Here is a 21,494-nt window from a genome sequence, read left to right as displayed (position 1 = left end):
CCCGCTTTGAGGGGAGGTTCAGCCTGGTGTGGGTTGGGGAAGCTGCTTTGCTGAGAGGCATTTGCCCTGAAGGGAAGGTATCACAACGCTGCAGACAGCCCCAGTGGGCTGTAGGCACCAGCAGGAGGAGCTGTAGAGTTGCCCCAGAGGAGCCATGGAGGCAGGAGGGCAGGGGAGGAGGAAGATGCAGGCATTGCTGGTGGCTGCTGAAGGACATAGGGGCAAAGCATGAGCACCAACCCTCACAATGCAACTCTGCCTCTTTAATTGTCCAAGAGCACCCTCCCCTCCCCTTGCCCCCCAGCACCCTCCTTGCCCTTGTGACCTATGGGCAACACAGGGCTTGGCCAGGGGGCAAGCACGTCTGAGACTGAAACTGCGCACGCGCAGAGTCTACCAGCTCTCTCTTCCGAGTGGCTTGCGCATGCGCACAAGGGCCGCCCGGCGTGTGGTGACGATTCTGGGGAGTCGTCACTCCCCTCCGCTTCCCCGGACCATGGCGTGCGGGAGGCGGAGCTTGTCTCCCGAGGAGCGCGCGCAGGCGCTGTGGCTGGCGCGGAGGGGGCGGCGCTGGAGGCGGCGGGGTTGCCAGGGAGACAGGCCCAAGCCTGTTGCCTGCCCGGGCCGTGCGGGGCGGGATGCAGTCGCCGGCGGCGCCGCCGCCTCAGAGCCTAAAGAAGGAGCCTCGGGGCGGCCGCAGGGTCCCCTCGCTCATCGCCGTGTCCGAGACCATCAACAAGTCGAGCAAGAAGGACGCCCGGACCAAAACCCCCCAGGGTAGGGGCGGGGCGCTGGGACCGGCAGCCCTGCGGTGCCCTCCCTTCCCCCCCCCCCCCCGGCACTGCTGCAGGGCCCCCCTCCTCCGGGCACAGTGAGGGGGCCCGGGGACTCCCCCCCATGCGCAGAGACCCCCCCTTCTCTGGGCACAGTGAGGGGGCCCGGAGACTCCCCCCCCACCCATGCACAGAGACACTCCCCCTCCTCTGGGCACAGTGAGGGGACCCGGGGACTCCCCCCCCCATGCGCAGAGATCCCCCCTTCTCTGGGCACAGTGAGGGGACCCGGGGACTCCCCCCCCCCATGCGCAGAGACCCCCCCTTCTCTGGGCACAGTGAGGGGACCCGGGAACTCCCTCCCCCCATGCACAGAGACACCCCCCCTCCTCTGGGCACAGTGAGGGGGCCCAGGGACTCCCCCCAGGCACAGAGAAACGGTCCAGACACCACTGCAGGGACCCCACCCGCCCAGGCACAGTGACGGGGGAAGGCTCTGACAGGGCACAGCATGGGCACCAGCTCCAGAGCCCTGCCGTGCTGGCATACAGCTGAGAGGTATTGGTATTGCTGCCAGGCAGTCACTGGGGCAGGGCTCTGGCACCACCTAACGCATTGGGAGGTTGCCCATCCTGCCATCGCCCAGGTAGTGTAGCCAGAGATCCCCTGGGACAAGCTGGGAGCCCTGGCAACATTCCCATTGCCTGCTGTCACCACCGCCAGCACAAAATGGTGATGGAGTGTCTGAGTGGACCTTGCATTGCCTTGACAATCCTGCCTTGGACCTGATGGGTTATAGGGCTGGGGGTATCCAAGTGAAGCTGGTCTTGCTTTAACAGCACTGCGAGGGCCACACGCTGAACATGATAGTCAGTGGTTCTGATACTGTTATTAGCTACCTACTGTGCGTTAACTTTGTAGGAGAAAATCTCATCTCCGCCTGCCCTTGTCCAGACTCTTATCAGGCGGTTGTTTTTTTTAGTTTGTTTGTTTTAAGAGGTTTCAGAGTAACAGCCGTGTTAGTCTGTATTCGCAAAAAGAAAAGGAGTACTTGTGGCACCTTAGAGACTAACCAATTTATTTGAGCATGAGCTTTCGTGAGCTACAGCTCACTTCATCAGATGTATGCCGTGGAAACTGCAGCAGACTTTATATATACACAGAGAATATGAAAAAATACCTCCTCCCACCCCATTGTCCAGCTGGTAATAGCTTATCTAAAGTGATCAACAGGTGGGCCATTTCCAGCACAAATTCAGGTTTTCTCACCCTCCACCCTCCCACACAAATTCACTCTCCTGCTGGTGATAGCCCATCCAAAGTGACAACTCTTTACACAATGTGCATGATAATAAAGTTGGGCCATTTCCTGCACAAATCCAGGTTCTCTCACCCCCCTCCCAAAAACCACACACACAAACTCACTATCCTGCTGGTAATAGCTCATCCAAAGTGACCATTCTCCCTACAATGTGCATAATTAAGGTGGGCCATTTCCAGCACAAATCCAGGTTTTCTCACATCCCCCCCACCCCCATACACACACAAACTCACTCTCCTGCTGGTAATAGCTCATCCAAACTGACCACTGACCCAGCAGGTTAAGTTTTCCAAAAGCTGCACCTGTGTTGGAGATGCAGCAGCAGCTCCAGTATGTCTAATTGGGTGCATGGTAAGACATGCTTTAATATTTTCAGCAGGCCACAGAAAAGGAACATACGTGCCTCCAATGAGATTGCAGAAATAATCGGGTAGGTCTGGTTGGCTTGGCTAGCCCTACCCTCGGTATACATGCAATTGATTTATCACTGATGCACATTAGATCCATATTTAATCCACTTACCCAGTTAAATATTGGAGTCCTAGGGAGAATGATTTTCAAATACCAGTTATAGTCAGTGAGAAGACTGCTAAAATCTGCCTCTGAGAAGTGCAGTGATCTCATATGTTTTCAAAATATGTATTACATAAAATTAGAAGGAGGTTTCACCCTGATGTTCTTTTTAATGTTTGAAAGGGATTGAAATATAATACTACATATTCCTAATTATGTTAACATACCTGTCTCAAAAATCAATAACATTTGGCTGACTCTTACTACTGATTTTCTTTCTGGTTGGAGAAACTTTTGTTGCTTTGAGTGAAAGGTGGGGAAAGCCTTTTAAAGCTAGGATTATTTCTTATTGAATTGTGGTAACATTGAGGCGCCCCAACCAGGGTCTATTGTGTTAGGTGCTGTCAAGCACATAACAAAAAGGTAGTTCTTACCCTGAAAAATTTACAATCTAAGACCAAAAGGAGAGACAAAGAAAATATAACATCACAAAGTAATGAGGAGAATGCCACAACTTGGGACATAAGCAGATCAAATTATCAAAGCTGTGATGATCAATATGTATTTATGAGCTGCAAAAACGTCTCCCTGAATATACAAATCTGATATTTTTGCATACATGATACAGTTTTTGTTTAAGGACTATCATGTAGTTGAGTGAGTAACTGTGTTAAAAGAAAAGGAGTACTTGTGGCACCTTAGAGACTAACCAATTTCTTTTTGCGAATACAGACTAACACGGCTGTTACTCTGATAACTGTGTTAAAGTTCTCTATTTCCATTTGAAATAGGAAACTTTTGTAAAAGTTCTTTGTTTCCATTCTAGGTTGTTGCCTGCTGGAAATGTACTACTTGAAAATGTATCGCATTGTGTCTAAGCCAGGGTGAGGGCAATGGGGCAGATGAAACCCACTGTCCATGTTCAAATCATGTGGATACCATGATGTGATGAGCACAGGCGATACTGAGTTCTAGTTTTCCATACACCTTGAAGACTAGTACTGCCTTTAAGGCTTTCTCAATTGGCTGAAAGAAAGAAGGTTTCCCTGGGAGAGGAAGACAATGTGTTTTTACTTCTTTGCTTGTGCTTCAGATAAGAAGAGAGTGAAGACATTTGAGCAGCCCTCCCCACCAGTTCAAGAGGAGCCCGAGCCTGTCAGCTCTGTTCTGCAAGGAGATGAAATCCAGGCTCTGGCAATCAAGGTGGAAGATCTAGAGAAGGTGGGTATAAAATCTTGTGTCCCTTGTCACAGGGAGTAGCTGCCTTCATTGAAACTTTCCCTTTATCCTGAATGGGGGTTTGGGGAGGGTCTCATCAAAACAAACTATAGGAGCTTTGCTTTTGTTCCACTTGTTGCTGTCCTACTTCTGATGGTCTGTCAAATCATCAGAATTTTTAGCTACTCTTTTTAGCTGCTGAAAGTGGAGGATTAATTTTATACGAAGATCTTAAATGTCAGGATGAACCATCTGGTGTGTTCAGAATCACATTTCCAACTTTTTTTTTCTTTTAAGATTTCTATGGTTATGAAAAAAAAAATAGCAACTTTATGAAACCCAAGAGGTAGCACCTGTCACTAAGCTATGGTGCAGAAAATTCTTGGGGGAGGCCACTCAGAGTTAATTCCCTGCCCCATCAAAGCAGCAGAGTCAAGATAGTAAGGATGTTACTTAATCTGATAACTGTAGCTCCATACACCACACCTTCATGAGAAGGACCAGAAGTGTGGTGACAGATCTTGGTGAGTTCTTTACTTCCAGGACCTCCCCAGCAAGATCAGAATGGTGGAGATGAGGCAGTGCTGTACCTAACCTCATTGCGAATGTGTATTCTGTTTCTGTAGCTCCATACTCCACGCCTTCCCCAAGAAAGGGAGAAAACTCCTATTACAAGGAAGTTCCTCATTCGAAGACACAAACCCCAGGAGGCTGGGAAGAAGGCACAACTCCTGGTAGCATATCCTGCTGTTACTGATGCATCTAAGAGACCACTGAGTTATTCTGGTAGGGTTAAACTTGAGCTCTTAACTTGTTACTCTTATTTTTGCTAGAACTACCTGTGGCTAGACCTTTGAGAGTCCAGAAATGAATCTGAAATTCTTGTGGTCTCAGTTTCTATTTCTGTCCACTATGTTTGATGAGGAGCACTCTGTGATCTCACAGTCTGTCTTGCTTTATTGTAGGGCCAGAAGAACCCTTTGTTGGTAATTGTGAACAGATTCTCCCCCACAGCATCTTAGGAAGTCTCCAGGAATTCAAGAGAGAAGCTTTAGCTAGAGGAAATGCTGAGGTTGGTTTATAAAGTTGTGAAATGGCTGCCATCAAATGTTGTCCTAGAAGTAGAGTGTGAGTAGTGTTGGATGAATTTTTTTGCATGAATAGTTTATTCACTGAAAAACGGACTTCCAATTGTTCCAAAACTATTTGCAAACTTGTCAATTTCAACCCCAAATTTCTTTCTGACTACATTCACAAGGGGATTTATGTGGCATTCACAAAACTGAGGAGGAGGTGGCGATGGTGCCCCCATTATGCCCAATAGCCCACTGGTTGGGGCACTCAGTATGGATGTGGAAGACTCAGGTTCAAATTCCTGCTTTGGTGCAGAAACTTGAATTCGGGTATCTGCCCTCCCAGGTGAGTGCTCTAACTACCAAGCTATTGGGTGTTCTGGGGAAGTCTCTGTCTTTTCTGTTAAAGCTTTCCATTTTTCATGAAATATTCATTGGGTCAGAAAGAGAGAGAAGTAAGATTCTATAGCCTGGTGGTTAGGGCACTCACCTAGGAGCAGGAACTCCTTGGTTCAGGTCCCTAGTCCAGAGCAGGGATTGGAACCTGGTTTCCTGCATCCCAGGTGAGTACCGCCACGGGGTTATTGGGGGCACCACCACCATGGAAACTGGGAGGGGGGGAAGTTTTGGGTCAATCCAAAATGATTTTTTTTGTTTGGCTAGTGAACCGAAAAATCTGTTGTTCACACGGTTCTAGTAGTGAATGCAGTAGACTTAGGTTTAATTGAAAATGGTTCAGAAAATTCTCTGGCATGAGACATGGTTTGCCCATATGGGGGGAAATTGCTTGCAGAGTAGCTGCAATGCCAGGCCTACTAAGTCCTGTCTGGAGAAGAGTCCCACAGTAAGAGGCATTGGACAGTTCCAGGCTCCAGTTCCTTCAGCAGTTCTGCTGAGAGCACCAGTACTGAGTAGCACAAGAAGTGAGGTGGTGAGACAGTTTCATTCGTTATGTCTGACTACTCAATGTAGTATAGTCTGACGCAGTCTGCGAGTGATGCTGTGAATGCCAGAAACTGTTGATCCAGAATTGGTTGCATAGAGATGGTGCCAATCCAGAACATTCTTTTCTTTACCCCTTTGCCACTTTTGTTTTTGTGGTGCCTGTGCCTGGATGGATAGGCTAATCTAACATTTTAATTTCTGTTCAGTTAGCTGAGCTGATTGCAGACTCAGATCTGGATGGTACAGTGGCAGCTTTAGAGAAGTACAGAGAGAAACATGGGGAAGGGAAGAAGAGAGAGTCTCTCTGGGCTCCACCATCACAGCACAGGGCCCTCCAGAACTGGCATCATAATGTGGCACTCAGGAAGAAGCAGCAGAGAGTTCTGAGTAGTGAGTAAAGCTGGAACAACTTAATTGTGTGGAACGCCACGTAAGACTGTGTGAACCAAACACCATCACAGTAAGTTATTACTGTCCCTGGCAAACCAAGGCCTGGCTGATTTGCGAAATTGTATTGCTGTGCAATTATCCACACATTTTCAGTGCTCCCCAGACTCCAGTAGTGCTGGGTGAGATGGTTCAGCACATTCAGGCTGTGAGGATGGCCTTGATGGCTTGTACGGCTGTGGCTGGAAGTAGCAGTGAGGCAGATTTGGGGGTGTGTGGGGGGGTGACCGGAAGAGAGTTACCGTGCTGGAGAGGGAGCTAGCTGGAAGGAGTGAGGCTGATTTTCTGGAGACCTCTGGTTGGTAAAAGAGGTGATTCTGTTTTGCTTGTTTTTAGAGTTTCTTCGGAAACCAGAAAATGAACTGCTGATGAATCTCTCAGAGGATTACAGACGAGTCCAGGAAGAGCGATATCTTATCGACCGGAGCCTCCCTGCTCTGCACTATGGGAAAGTGAGAGCCCCACTTCTTCAGAATCCTGATTATTCTGGTTTTGTGAAAGGGGAGGCCATTTGGACTAGGATGTTAGTGTCATGAATAATACTGTTGGGACTGGCATTGAGGAGCCATCTTTAGGCATCTACCACATCCACTGCAGGTCCGAAATGAATTACGGAGCTTTCAGTTATTTCAAAGAGAAACATCATTTGATTTAAAAATGGTGGTGGTGTAACAAGTATTGGTTAGATCTAACGGATGCTGCTCTTGTGGGCTCCTTGCTAAAGAGCTTTAGTGCGTAGGGCAGTGCCATGCAGTGAGCCTCCTGCTAAGGAGCAGCAGAGGCTGGGGAGATGGCATGGTCATGTGCCAGAAATTACTATTACCAGGCAACAAAGATCTAATGGTGTCAGGGCTAGATGGCCAAGGTTCCCATTCAGAAGGTGCTCTGAAGGGAAATGCTCCTGGGCTAAAACAAGGGAGTCATTTGCTGTGTATTTACAGCACTAAAAAAAGATTCACATCAATGGGACTATATTGTGTTTAATATCATTTGGTCTTTCATTCAGTCAGAGTGTCCATTTGGATTGAGGAGAGGTCATAATTGGTTAAATCTTCTTATAAACAACATGTGATGCCTTCTGCTTAGTTCTTGTGAGAATGACAGGCAGATTATCATTGCATGGTGGCGACCTTCTTTTTCCTCCCTAGGGCTACCACGTAGGAAGTGAGTTCTGGAGCCAGCCTGAGTGTATTGGAGATGAACTCACTGGTCTGGTGATGACATTGACCCAGAGAGAGCGAGGCTACCCAGAGCCTGTCACTCATGTAGGGAAACCTCAGAGTGTCAGGACGGAGATGGGTGAGGAAATGGGTGGAGGCACAGCATTAACGGGGAGGTGTGTGGAACAGCAAAGATTAACTATCCAGTAGTTTTAAATTGCTGCAAGGAAGCTCGTATTGCTAGGGTCCCTTCTGGCAGTGGGAGGGCATTGATGTGAAGCAGCTTACACTGTCGAGCATCTAGTCATCACATGCAGGGACCTGTCAAGTGGAAGGCTGCACTACTGTAGCCCTAGGTGACACTGCCAGGGTACTCCTAAGATTAAGCTTACTCTGATGGAACGGTGTGTCTCAGAGATTGGACTGTTGCAAGATCAGTGGTCGGGGAGAAAGTGAAATCAATAGGCATGTGGTGTGTAAACACTGAGCTCACATGTGATTAATTCCACAGGTTCCAGATCTGCAAAGGAGTCCCCTTTCCGTCTCACCTGGGATAAGAGTCTCTTCCTGAAGTATCGACGACAGGAGTTAAAATCCATCCTAGAGGAGCTGGATTTTAATCACCCTGTAAGACCAGTGGACTCTCTCCTAAGCACAAGGCACTGTATTTTAAGGCAGCATACTGTGTTTCTCTCCTTCCTTATCAAAGGATATACTATAGCCTAACTTAACTTAATGACTTCTGGGTAAGGAGAAAAACTAACAGATGTCCTTTTTCATGTCTATTACTTTTTGTCAAGGACCTAGATGGCCTGGAAGTTATTGGTAAAGGGCAACCTTTCACTTCTGTCTCAGCACTGTATTTCCCGCTGTGCCAGGAAAATAAGGAAGGCACCACTGAAGAGAGAGAGAGCCTGTAAGTTACGTTTGATGATAGTGATAAGGAATTGTGGATACTGACCAACAGTCTTTGAGGATTTCTCACTTGTCCTTATCCAGAATGGGCCGGGTCCTCCACAGAGGATAGGGAAGTGGCCTTAAGAAAGCCAGAGATAGCTAGTAGAGAACTCCCCCTGTGCAGGGGGAATTCTCCACTGGTGGAAACCTGATGGAGGTAGCTCCACTGCCTCCAATACCAAATGTCCTCCTTATCCCGTTGTAAGGGGCCACGTTGACAGTGTTCCAGGGTGCAGCAGAGGTGGAAAGAGGAGGAGGAGGAGAGATTGGGGAGTGAAGCACTGCTATGGTCAGTTCTCCACTGGCAAAGTTAAAGGTGCTTCTGTATGACTATGAACTAGCAATGGGGCCTCGTGGCTGAGGATCAAGAAGCTGAAACCAACTTCTTGTGACCCACCCCCTTTCCACTCAGTGTGCCCTAGGTTAGGCAGGGTGGAGAATCTGCCCCTAGTTATTCCAGGCTGTGCATCTCCTTCTGGTGTCTTCAGTCTTCCATCTTCCTCAGATATCTTTTTCTGCCCATGGTGGGCATTACTTTTGGTCCATTCTTTGGTGGATATTGCCTCTTCATTTAGTGATCTGTCCCCAGCCTTCCTTAGGCAGGTGTCCTTGTCCATTTCATCAGCATGAGTTCCATCCTGCCCATTCTTTGTGGTGACAATATCAGTCTATGTTTGGAGTTCCTGCACCCACCCTCGAAGCTGTAGTCCAATGACACTGTCTGTAATCAGAGGACTCTGTGATTTGATGAGTTTTCAGTCTGTTGGCCACGGTTGAACCCTACAGATGAAATGGTTAATCAGAAATGAACCCTCTGTTTCTTGGTTAATGTGGGTGTTCTAAACAACCACTCTGTTCCCCAGTGCTTGATAATAACTTGCTTGAACAGTCCCAAGAGAATATTGGCCTTTGCTTTGTTTAGCAGTGATCCCTTAGAAGATTATCCAGATGTGGTTCCAGAACCAGTATTAGGTCCATCTTTGCAGTTCTGTGGAGAGCCAGCTCGTTGGATCAATAGCACCACTTCTCATAGGGTAAAATTGCAATTGTTTTGAAATATGATAAGGCTAAGTTTTCTTTCTTTCCTAAGTCATAGCTGTATATTGAGTGTAACCAGCAGGGATTATTCTGGATATCATAAAGTGGTTGCTAAACTTGTACTTGCTTTGGAGGGATCTAGAAACAGAGACAGGCAGTTTTGTTTGTGTTTCTGTTCTGCCTCAGTCCACTCCTGAAAGTGGCAACTTGGTGGGGTAGGGACAAACAATGCCTTGCAGAACTTTCTGTCAGGCTGGATCTAATAGTTTAAACAACCAGCTGTAGTATCACTTCATTTGGTCACGGGAAGGCAAATCCTGTGGTTACCTTTTTTCTTTCTCTCTTCCACACAGGATGAAATTGGCATTGCTGCCCGGGTCACCTTTGAAGTTTTGGCGGGTGAGAAAGCTGAATCCTGCCTGACAGTAAGCAATGATGGCACAGCTGCCATATGGTATGATTGGCGGAGGCAAGCCCAGTCTGTTACCTTTGAAGAAACTAAGGAGAAAGGGATGCCATATTTTTACTTTAACACCAGACCAGGTGAGATGTGGATCTCTTAAAGATTACCGTATGGGCTTTATACCAATGCCAAAGGAAACATGTGAGGTGGACATGTTCAGGGGGTTATCTGAGTCAGGCCACTGCCAAAGCAAACATATGTGGTGATTCTCCATAAGAAGCTATCTGGGGCTCCCAGAGCAGACTAATGCCAGAGGAGATGTGTGAGACAGATCCCTTTCAAGAGTGGTTGGAGGAAAGCGAGTGAGTCCTAGCCAGAATTTGTATGGGTAGAATATCTAAAACCGCATGATTTTCTATTGAAAAATTGGGGCAGAACGTGTACTGAGAGGGTTGAGATCAAGGTAAAATTAGGGATTGGAAGGGTGAAGAGAAAAAACCCCAATCAGCAATCAGAATGGGAGTAAACCTGGAAGATGGATGGCGATATTAGGTGTGATATCTGGCTGAAAAACAGACATTGACGCCAGAAAATAAGCAGATTTGTGAAGTATTTGGAAGAGGAATTCTGCAGAACAAGAGAACTCTTGTAGTCAGGTGACTGATGTGCTTTCTCTGTTATTCTTAGGTGTCATTCTGCCTGGGGAAACTAGAAACTTTTCCTTCTTTTTCAAGTCGGGGAAGGCAGGAATCTTCAGTGAGTCCTGGGAGTTTGGGACTCACCCCATGTTATTAGGAGGGGCTGTCCTACAGGTGTCCCTGTGGGGCATTGCTTTGTATGAGGATATGCTGGCTGGCCTCAGAGATGAATTGGAGGTAACCAAGTGGTTAGCTGTGGGAATATAAGCTTCAGACTCAGTATGTAAATATAGAATATAGTATGATGTGGGTGCTGCAATGTTTTCATTGCCATAAAATTGTCACTAAGAGTAAGATTATCAGTTACTTACATAGCACCCAAAAGTGTGTTGTGTTTTTTGTCTTTTCTAGTTTTAGTTAATTAGGTGGTTATGCAGGTTTTCCAAATGAAGTGACATCAGCACTCCACATCACCTCCATCTATTTTTGTGCATCTTGTATAAAATCTAATGATGTCTGTCCTAAAATACTTACTTTAAAAAAAAAATCCTTCTACTTTTTTCCTTTTTTAAGTGTTAGTTACTGGTATGGCTGGAGTTTAATGACCTACTGAGTAAAGTCAAATTAAATAATAATTTTAAAATTATACCATCATCTGTAAAATATAGATGTTTGGGTGATCATTTTAATGACCACTGTATCGGATGTAAATACATCTGTGTATTTGTGTCCTTATAACTGATCATATTTGTTAATGTATGCCTATAGTAGTGTGTGTGTGAATTTCTTTGTGTGTGTATGTGGATCAAGGAATCACATCTATTTTGGTTACTGTGGTGCCCCAGAGTGAGCTGGCTGCGCGAGAAGTTGCTGTCATAGTAAAGGAGAATCTGAAGGAGCTGCTTGATCGAATTCGGACACCGGAGCGAGTCCCATCTCCTGTGGATGCTTATATCACAGAGGAAGAGTTATTCCACAGAAAGAATCCAGAGGTACAGCTTGCCATTTAATATTCTACACTGAACTGAGCATAAGTACTCGGGAATGATGATGCCGTGGCCTATGTGGTGCATCCCAGGATTTCTAAGCAGGAAGATAGACTCATCTAGCTTGTCAGTTTAATCGCTAGATGGTGGTCTTATTTGCAAAGTGAGACTTGTCTCACATCTGTATTTATCTTTTCCTTTTCTGTTATCACAGTTGCACTATCAGCACCAAGTGGTGAAGGAGCTCCACAAATTGTGGAGGCAAAACATGAATTTTCCCTCAACTTCAGAGGAAGAGGAGATTTGGCGCCAGAAGAGCGTAGTGCAGCCAGTCTCAGGCCAGAAGAGCATTGTACAGGAAATTTGGTGCCGGAAGAGTGCTATTGACATTGCATGTCAGAAGAGTGTTACTGGGGAGATCCCACGCCAGAAGAGTATTGCGGAGGAGATCCTAAGCCAGATGATTAATGTGGAGGAGGAGGAAGTGAGCCTGCAAGAGTGGAACCTTTCCTTTGCGGATTTTAAACAGGTTCTACCCCTCTGTCCTTGTTAAAATTGTGATGGGTTGGCAAGGAATGGAAGTGGTATCCACTTTGAGATTTGCTTGTTTGGGAATAGTCTGGTATGTTCCAGCTCCCAAATGAATGAAGTCGTGTGTGTATCAGAAGTTTGAGTAAATCACTGCAATGAGGTGAGAGGGTGTGATTCACTGAGTGTGTCAGCGAAAACCTAGCAGGGAATGAATCATCCTTCAGCACTGCTGACCATGTCCTGGGTGCTCTTGTGAAGAGATTCCCAAGGGAGACTTTGCAGCGCCTGTGTGATTAATTAAAAAGAATTAGATAACATTGTATGTGTTCAGTAGTATTTAGCTGTTGGAAAGCTAAAGCATTTAGTATGGAAGAGAAGTGCTTGTTGTTTATTCCAGGATTTAGAATATGAGGGGTGGGGTCATGATCCAGCCCCCTCTGTTTCCCTTACAGATCCTTGTGCTTAAAAAGTTGTCCTTATCCATCAGAGGATTTGGGGGCCTAGTGCTCACAACAGGGTGCAGACAGGGTATTTTCCAATTCTCTCCCTGACTGTGGTGTTTGTTTGGATTTAAGAACCCAGAGTGGTGTAACTTATCAGTGCAAGTTTGGCTACAGGGCACTGTTGGAAACCTGTCTGTTGCGTTTATAGCTTTATTCCCCATTCCCTCCCTTTTTGGACCCCCAGGGTCCTCATTCTGGCTCTGAAGCTGAGGAGTTGCTCACTGGGCTTTCTATCCCATCAGGCTTTGCAGTTAATCCCTGAGGAGGAAAAACGAGAAGCAGCCCTGACTCAGCTCAATAAGGCAGCATTGGCACTTTGTGTTGAACAGAGGCCAACCCAGTCAGACCTCCTGTACCAAACATGGTATGTTACCATTGCAGAGAAAAGCCCTTTCCAACAAATACCTTCGCTTAGTAGCACTGGCAAACTCCAGAAGAGAGCAGATAAGTGTGTCCAGCAATATGAGTTCTATCAGTCCTCTACATGCAAGGTTTTCTACAGCTTAGGGATAGCAGCTGTCCAAGTCGTAGATCCCATTTGACTCTGGAGATAAGCCAGAATATTGATCTCTTGCTGCTTTGGAGACTACTCGAGATCTTTTCATTCTCCGAGATTGTTATCTGGCAGAATATTCTGTGTTTCCTTTTATGAGGGTCTCACCTGGCAGGCAGTTTTCTCTAACATTGTACTTGAAAAGGTTGTTGTAGCCCATATTCTGTCATTGACTCTTACTTTAGGGCTGTAAACACACTGAAAGTTTCTGTTCACCTGTAAATCAGAAGGACACAGGAACGCCAAGATGCAGATGGGAATTTGATCCACATTGACTCATGTTGAAGAGGAAGAAACCTTATTTCATAATATTTATAGATCCAGCTGACCTCTGTTTCCCAAACTATTGAGAGCCATGGGGGCTATAACTTCATAAAATAATTTCTCCTGAAGCCATCTATGCACAGTTGTCAGACCTTGGATGTTAGCACATTGAGTTAGTTGGAAGCGACAATAGCTCTTACTGGCTGAGGTGTCTTTGTTCATGGGCACAGGGTAGAACAAGATGCTGGGAGAAGCAAAAACCCTGCCTTATGCTGCCCCTCATCCCCCATGCGCATATGAATGCTTTCCTGCACAACTTCTGGCCATGGCAAATACTGACGGTTTTGTTTCTCAGTTTTCAGCTGTGGCGTGAAGCAGTTGAAGGTCTGGTGAGCCGCTCCCTAATGCTGAGATCCTTGCTCGGCATGCCTGAGAAGGACACTTCCGTAGAAAGTGTTCCAGAAGAAATAGGTAAATTTCTAGTCTTAGCACACCAGCCTTTAAACCATTTAAGCAGGTTTTCCTGGGCCTTTTAAGTGGAATTCAGTTCCATTTAATTTCAGGTAATTTACTGAGCTTCAGCTGAAATGACTGCTGGTACTTGAGCACTTCCCGCACTGAGCCCTTTGTGAGGCAACCTATCAGAAAAAGTAGTGCAGAGTATAGTACTCACCCTGGTTTGTAGTGTGGTTCTTAAAGGCACAGAAACCTGTTGGCTTAGCATTCATATTTGTATTTCTGTTAACATTTAAGCCTATTTCTCACCCATACGAATAAAAACATTACCATTATTACTCCTTTACATGCTAGTCCTGCTGCATATTTATTGCTGCTTATGTCCAGCCTTAAATATGACTATACCTGAGAAGTTGGAGTACTGTACAAATGCTAATTTGCAGTATGCTTCCATAAACATCAGATAGAGGAAAATACATTGTAATATAATGTATTTACAGTGCACAGAGGCATTGGATTTGCAGCTCTGTACTGGATCTTGAAACAATGCTCTGGGATCACTGGAATTGTTTTGGTTGCAGTGGATCTGAAGCAGATTGTAAAAGGAGGAAAGGAAGACCGGAAAGCCTTGCAGAAAGAAGAGAAGAAGACAGCTGGGGGCAAGGAAAAAGAGGACAAAAAAGGAGCAACAAAGTCAACAGGAAAAGATAGAGAGGTATGTGGTGGAAATCTAGAAGATGGAAAGTGATTAACTGGTTTCTAAGAGAGTATGTGACAGATAACAAGGGTGTGTATATTGGGCTTGTAAACCTCCATCTTCCTGTGGAAGAGTTGATTTCCTCTCTTTTGAATGAACTGCTGTCTCTGATGTGCAGCATGCCCTGCAATTTGAAGGATGCTATGGTCCTACCTTTGTCTGTCTTTCTGTGTATGATCAGGAACGTTCAAATAGCAGGAAGACGAAAGGGAAAGATGAGAAAAGAGTAAGAACTCCAAGTTTCACACGGGAGGTGAAAGAATTGACACTGCTGGATAGCGTAGATTCAGACCAAGTAGAATCTCGCCAGGAACAAGTAGATCCCATTGTACTTGAGAAATACCGTGAAAAACTTTATGTTGAAGTAAGTCTGGTCTTATCTTTCCATGTTTCTCATTCTCCTGTGTTTTTTGTCACTTTTTCTCAGTTGCTTTTGTTCTGTACTGTCTCCTCTTCTTTGCTTTTAAGCTTAGCATGAAGCTAGGTGCACAGCTGAGCATTTTATCAGATAAAGAAAACCTAATGAACAAATTGTCAGCAAATGTTAGCATGGGCTGCTGTGTTAACAAATCCCCAAGCTGGAATGATTCCATCATGTATTCAGCTGCATCCCCCTGTTCTGACTTGGAATTTCTTCAGCATGCTTACGGATTCTTGAGGGATCATCATACTTAATTTTATGTCAGATAATGTTAAACACACTTTCCTTTAGTTTAGACAGCTCCTGTTAGGGATAAAAATGTATAAAATCCAGATATTTCTTTGAGCATTACAAGCACCATGTTTGGGGGTAGGGGGGTGTATATAAGCGAGATGCTTTCGCTTCAGTCAATCCCTTTCACCAACATTTGTTATCATGTTTTCATTAAAAGGGTCTTTGTATTGTTTTCTGTTCTAGGTCTATGGCCTGCTGGATTCAATGGTGTGCAATATGGTTTTTCTATTTGAAGAGCTAACGAGGGATGCCCATGAGCGGGGGAGTGAAGCATTTTCTGTCTAAAAATACAATGTTGCTGTTCTTTTTAAAGAAATAAATATTCATGTTTATGCAGATCCAGTATAGTCTCCTTTTCTGTCTGAACCTGGCAAAAGTGACTAAAAAAAACCTGACCAGGATGGCCCTTTTCTCACATTTTGCTATTGGAGATCCATCCAGGGAGACATTCCTAGGTCATCTGTTATTTCGACAAAAAATTTATTGAATAGGGGGGAGTTCAGTGCATTACTGTGACGTTCCCCTCTGGTGTTTTCTGGACCGGTGATCTACTAGGTCACTCCAGTCCTTGACTCAGGGAGCCAGCCTTACCCTGCTCTGCTGTGAGAACCCCCACTCCTGGGCTGTTCAAGCACAGCCTTTGGCATGTAAGCTTCTCTTTGTATTGTGCAACCGAATGACACTAGCCAATATCTCCAGTCCCAGACACAACCTTAGGAACCTCCCTCTTGCAGTGTCCTGTTATGCCCACTGGACACTGCAAGCTTATATGAGTTTGTCAATTTAACAAAGAAATTGATATGTACCAGGCTTGTTATCCCAAGGGAAGTCTCTGACATGCTTCAAAACAAACACACTGCTTCAGGTATAATAAATAAACAGATTTATTAACTGTAAAGATAGATTTTAAGTGATTATAAGCCAAAACATAAGTCAGATTTGGTCAAATGAAATAAAAGAAAAACTCATTCTAAGCTGATCTTAACACTTTCAATGCCCTTATGAACTTAGATGCTTCTCACCACAGGCTGGTTGGTTGCCCTTCAGCCAGGCTCTCCCCTTTGATCAGTGCTTCATTCGCTTGGTGGTAATGTCTGTAGATGGAGGTGGAAGAGAGAGAAAGCATGGCAGACATCTCTCCCTTTTATCATGTTTTCTTCTCTCTTGGCTTTGCCCCCTCCCCTTCAGAGTCAGGTGAGCATTACCTCATCGCAGTCCCAAACTGGCCAATGGAAGGGGGGTGACTCACTCGAGAGTCCAACAGATCCTTTTGTTGCTGCCTAGGCCAGCGTCCTTTGTTCTTGTGAGGCTGGGCTGGGTTTGTCCCATATATGTCCTGATGAGGTGTGAACTGCCCCTCTGCTCTTAGGGAGTTTTTGCCTGGGCTTGCTTTAAGCCATGAGGACACGTTTTCAGCCTCATAACCATATACATGAAATCACAGCCTATAACATTACTATAACAACCATTATTATAACATTACCATGACAACAATGCTCAGTGTATCACGAGCCTTCTGAAGACACCTGACATGACAAACTTTGCATTAGATACCACACAATGAACATGGGGTGTAGGGTGTTCCCACCAGATACCGAATGTCACAGGGGTATCACAGACTCAGAAATGGTTGAGACTAAAAGAAACTGGAGAAATTCTGCCTAAGGAAGAGAGCTGAAAAGTTCCAATAGCTCAAGGCACAGTGCCAGTCTGTTTCTCAGCCTCCTGTCTCTGAAACTAATGAGGAGAGGGAGCACCAAGTGTTCCAGAACCCAACCATCATGACACCAACACAGAGAAATGTTATTAGAACTCCAGCTTTTTAAAAATTGAATCTGTCTCCTTGTGTCAGATTTCTACCTGGTGGAGCTGAATTGAAGTTGGTAGAGTTTAATGGGATGAATTTGCTCCCTTCTGTTTTTTTCTGTAACTGTTTCAGTTCTAGGTTTTATCCCCCCGCTCTGATTTTTTTTTTTTGAGTGAGTTGGGATCTCATTTTTCCCAGCATGAGGCCTCCACACAGCTGCTTGCCATGCCTCCTCCTATGACTTCTCAACAGTGGAGCTCTTCAGAAGTAGCTTGGACAGGTTAGGATTTGGAATCCAGCGTTTACCTAGTGAGGCTTTAATCTTTTGATTTGGTTTGGCCTTTTCTCCTGTTTATTCCTGCCAAAGATTTGGTCAAATTGACAGAACATGGCCTGCCTGTGGAAAGGTTGTCCTCTTTCTTTTATCTGACCTTCCTGCCTAACTTGTCCTAAACCTCCACGATTAAGCAGGAGCATCCTCATCCTTCCCTGCAGCATCGGCCAGGCTGTAATTGGTATTCTCTAGCCAAGAAGCAGAAATGGGCCCCTTTTATAATACTATTCCCCACCGCAGTGGAGTAGTACGTTGCTAGGGGAGACAAAAGCAGCACTCCCCTGCCTGGCTATGAAATCATCATCCCACACAGGAGAGAGACAGGATTCCAGTGTAAAAGTGCTACAATTCAGTCACCTGCCTTCTCCCCTTTCTTTCTCCTCTTTATATAGTGTTCTCCCTTTCTGTTGATCTTAGCATATGTTTCTCTTTGGCCATTTTAATGTACCTGTGTCTCACTGGGGCCCAAATCTTATTCCCCTTACCCCCGGAGCTAGTCCCATTGGAATCAGAATCAATGGAATTGACCCTGCGAGTGAAGAGAGCAGGATTTAGCACTGTGTTAGCCTCTATCATCTGATCATCCCCTCTCCTTGTGCATTGGTTTGCCTCCATGTGTGCCTGCCTGTGTTTCCCCTGCTGCCTCCTCTGTCTAGATTTCCTAGTGTGTCTGTCAGTCACTATGGCATATTTTTGTGGAAATGTATCCATTCTTAATGCCACACCCACACCATTTAGCCCTGCCTTCAGGACATTTTTCAAATCCAGAGGAAGCTGGGATGTAGAGTCTATCTCCACTTGGCACCTTGCTTCAGAAACGTGCAGCCTCTCTGTTAAAGCAGCTGGACTCTGTGCATTAGAAAAGGCTTTGGCATTATGAAGAAAATATATCAATAATCCTACATTTGCAACATGCCTTGAGATTCTTGAGTGACAGGTTAAATGCAGTGTTGCTAATATTATATATGCGCACACACAGTAACACCTGTATTATCAGAGATGATTCATTGTATTTGAATAAATTCCTTTTCTGACATAAGCCCTTACAAGTACTAGCCTCAACAGAGGCAGAGAACACCCTTCTACCTGCAGAGTTAACAAGTGGTAAGAGCTGACTGCCCACTTAGAAAGATGCCAGGAGGCATCCATCCTCCTCCGTTATACACTCAGCATCCTCCTCGTGGCAGCAGGTTTGATGGGAATGTTAGGAGCCGCACCAGAGCCATGCTTGAGCCTACCATGACCTTCGGAAGCTGCCTTGCCCCTTTCCACTGGGCTTGGGCTCTGAGTCTCTGACCACAGTCAACAATTGGTGGCTTTCACAGTCAACCTGTGAAACTCCTTGCCTGAGGAGGTTGTGAAGGCTAGGACTATAACAGAGTTTGAAAGAGAACTAGATAAATTCATGGAGGTTAAGTCCATTCATGGCTATTAGCCGGGATGGGTAAGGAATGGTGTCCCTAGCTTCTGTTTGTCAGAGGGTGGAGATGGATGGCAGGAGAGAGATCACTTGATCATTACCTGTTAGGTTCACTCCCTGTGGGGCACCTGGCATTGGCCACTGTCGGCAGGCAGGATACTGGGCTGGATGGACCCTGGGTCTGACCCAGTATGGCCGTTCTTATGTTATGTTCTAAACTCCAATAACATGAGACGGTGGTTACCATTCTTCCCGAATGATGACTGATTATGGACGCATCGGGAATAGTTGGAGAGCCCACCTGACCATCTTCAGATATGAGGGACATGGGACTTCACATAAACATCCTGGAAATCAGAGTCATACGGCTACCTTATATGGCATCCCTAGCTGTTCTATAAAATCCAACAGTGCAGATCCTGCCAGACAACACATCTGCAATGTACTGTGTAAACAAGCAAGGAGGTGCCAGCTCATCACCCCTCTGCCAGGAAGCTATCAAACTCGGAACATGGTGTCACCATCCCGGGATAACCCTAGTTGCTCTTCATCTCCTGGGAGTGAGCAGCAATCTAACAGACTACCTAAGCAGACAGTCTGTCACCAACCATGAGTAATGACTGCCGAGGTTCATCACAGAGCCAGTGTTCTATTGATGAGGGACTCCCATCACATATCAAGGATAGCACCAAGTGTCAGAACTTTTGCTGCAGAAGGAGTATGAACCCCGAATCATTAAGAGATGCCTTCCTTCTGCCATAGAATCAAGGCCTCTTACATGCCTTCCCACTGATTTGTATGGTGGTATCCAAGATCATGATGGATAGAGCCACACTCATCCTTGTAGCTCCTTACTGGTCGAGACAGTTGTGGCTGACAGACCTACTGCAGGTGCCCATCCAGCCTCCTAACCAGCTCCCAGACTGCCTGGCCCCAGTATCTCAGAACCATGGTCAGATACTTGATAGTCACTGGATGTTGGCTGGCTGAGTAATACTGAAAAAGACTGCTCCTTGTAGGTTTGGGCAATCCTGATACAGAGTAGGAAGACAGCTACAAGAAAGGCTTTCCCCCCTTGAAATGCGAAAGAATCTCAATGTGATAAGCCAACACAAACTGGACCCAGAGCAGGTTCTGATGTTGAAGATCCTTGACTACTTGTTGCATTTAAAACACTTTGCCTTTTGTTCAGCTCTGTTAAGATTCACCTGGCAGCGATTTCAGCTTGCCATCCTCCTTTACAGTTGTGCTCAGTCGTCTTGCACCCGACGGGATCAAAGTGTCTCAAAGGCCTGTTACATGTTTACCTATAGGTCAGAGAACCTATGCTTGCTTGGGACATCAATATTGTCCTCCTGAATCTCACGGAGCCTTCCTCTGAGGCTCTTTCAGAACGCTCATTACACCATCTCACTCTCCAGGCAGTCTTTCTAATTGCCATAATTCTGGCTGGGAAAGTCAGTGAGCTGCAAGCACTCATGGCTGTACTTCCCTGTGAACTTACTCACAGACAAGGTAGGGTTGAAACCTCATCCTATGTTCATCCAGAAGATGGTCTTGGAATTCCATTTGAACTAATTAGTTAATCAACCTATCTTCTTCCTGAAACCCCGTTCTGTACCAAAAAAGAACTTGCATGTCTCCAGAGTCTTACTTTATTACATTGACAGAACAAACCCATCCAGACTGGCACCTTGTTTATCTGGTGCCGGAGCCATAGCCAGCCACTCATAAAGTCAGGTGGTTCATCATAGAGAATATACCAGAGCATAATACAGGCCATCTCAATATATTATTAGTTGGCTAGTATCTCTCCTTTTGGATGTTAAGACTGAAAGGCTCACTCCACCAGAGCTCAAGCGACATCTTCCACCTACTCCAGGAATGTGGCAATATCCTAAATCTGTAGGGCAACAGCATGAAGTAACTCACGGACCTTTGTCAGACATTATACATTGGACTTAGCTGCTAGGTAAGATGCCAACCTCAGGAGAACAGTGCTCCAATCACTATTCAACTAATCCAGCTGAGACACCTCATTTCCATCATCTTAAGGGCACACTGTTTGCCAGTGACCACAGTGGGATTCCCATTGATATATGCTCAAAGAAGGAACAGTTACCTATCTTGCAGTCATGAGATGTAGTTGGTGCAGATCCCATGACCCACCCTCCATCCCTCTCTTTTCAGAGGCCTCGGCAACCCCAGGCTTTGCCTTGTGAGGCAGGGTCATGGCCACTCTGCCCTATATGCCCTTGCATGGGAGCATGAGGTGGCACAGGGCACCTGTGCAACCCCTACAGACACTGCTGTGCAAACACTCCAATCTTGCACATTTCCTTTCAGGGGAAAACACCCTTGTAAGGCCTGGCTTTGTTCAGAAGACAAAATCTATTAAGAGCCCCAATGTGTGCCCTTCCATTGGAGTATAAGCCCTCAAGAAAGGGTCATTGCTTCAGCCAAAGGGATAGATCTAGATCCCAAGCTGCCAAGCCATACAGGCCAGGCAGGAAGGATCCCTTTTCCTCCATGCTTTGGCATTTATTTGTATGTATTTAATAATTTATAGTGTGGTATGTGAAAAATAATGTCTAGGTGGCATATGACTATATCCCATATAACATCAGAACACAGACATCCTCATAAACAGAAAGTGAAGATAAAGAAAAGACAGTGTCTCAG

At 45.7% G+C, this 21,494-nt stretch overlaps 1 protein-coding gene across 3 annotated transcripts; it reads left to right on the top strand.

The window, feature by feature from the left end:
- The first annotated feature begins 563 nt into the window (after window positions 1–563).
- MYCBPAP (MYCBP associated protein) lies at window positions 564–15,589 on the top strand. Of its 3 annotated transcripts, none has more exons than XM_073310741.1 (19): window positions 564–777; window positions 3,701–3,828; window positions 4,452–4,611; window positions 4,791–4,897; window positions 6,050–6,233; window positions 6,627–6,742; window positions 7,439–7,589; window positions 7,962–8,077; window positions 8,251–8,366; window positions 9,333–9,441; window positions 9,799–9,988; window positions 10,536–10,723; window positions 11,332–11,478; window positions 11,687–12,001; window positions 12,749–12,870; window positions 13,679–13,794; window positions 14,361–14,494; window positions 14,718–14,900; window positions 15,435–15,589. In XM_073310741.1, exons 1-19 carry the CDS (start codon window positions 639–641, stop codon window positions 15,534–15,536), a joined length of 2,823 nt encoding a protein of 940 aa, XP_073166842.1. In that variant the 5' UTR covers window positions 564–638; the 3' UTR covers window positions 15,537–15,589. The 3 variants fall into 3 exon arrangements, with proteins under 3 accessions (XP_073166842.1, XP_073166841.1, XP_073166843.1); XM_073310740.1 differs by having other exon boundaries at window positions 9,330–9,441; XM_073310742.1 differs by lacking the exon at window positions 14,718–14,900 and having other exon boundaries at window positions 9,330–9,441.
- The last annotated feature ends 5,905 nt before the right edge of the window (window positions 15,590–21,494 follow it).

Source organism: Lepidochelys kempii, chromosome 14, assembly GCF_965140285.1.
Source record: "Lepidochelys kempii isolate rLepKem1 chromosome 14, rLepKem1.hap1, whole genome shotgun sequence".
NCBI classification, from domain to species: Eukaryota; Metazoa; Chordata; order Testudines; family Cheloniidae; genus Lepidochelys; species Lepidochelys kempii.
The sequence above is the reverse complement of the archived record's forward strand: the minus strand, read 5'-3'. Positions and strand labels throughout refer to the sequence as shown.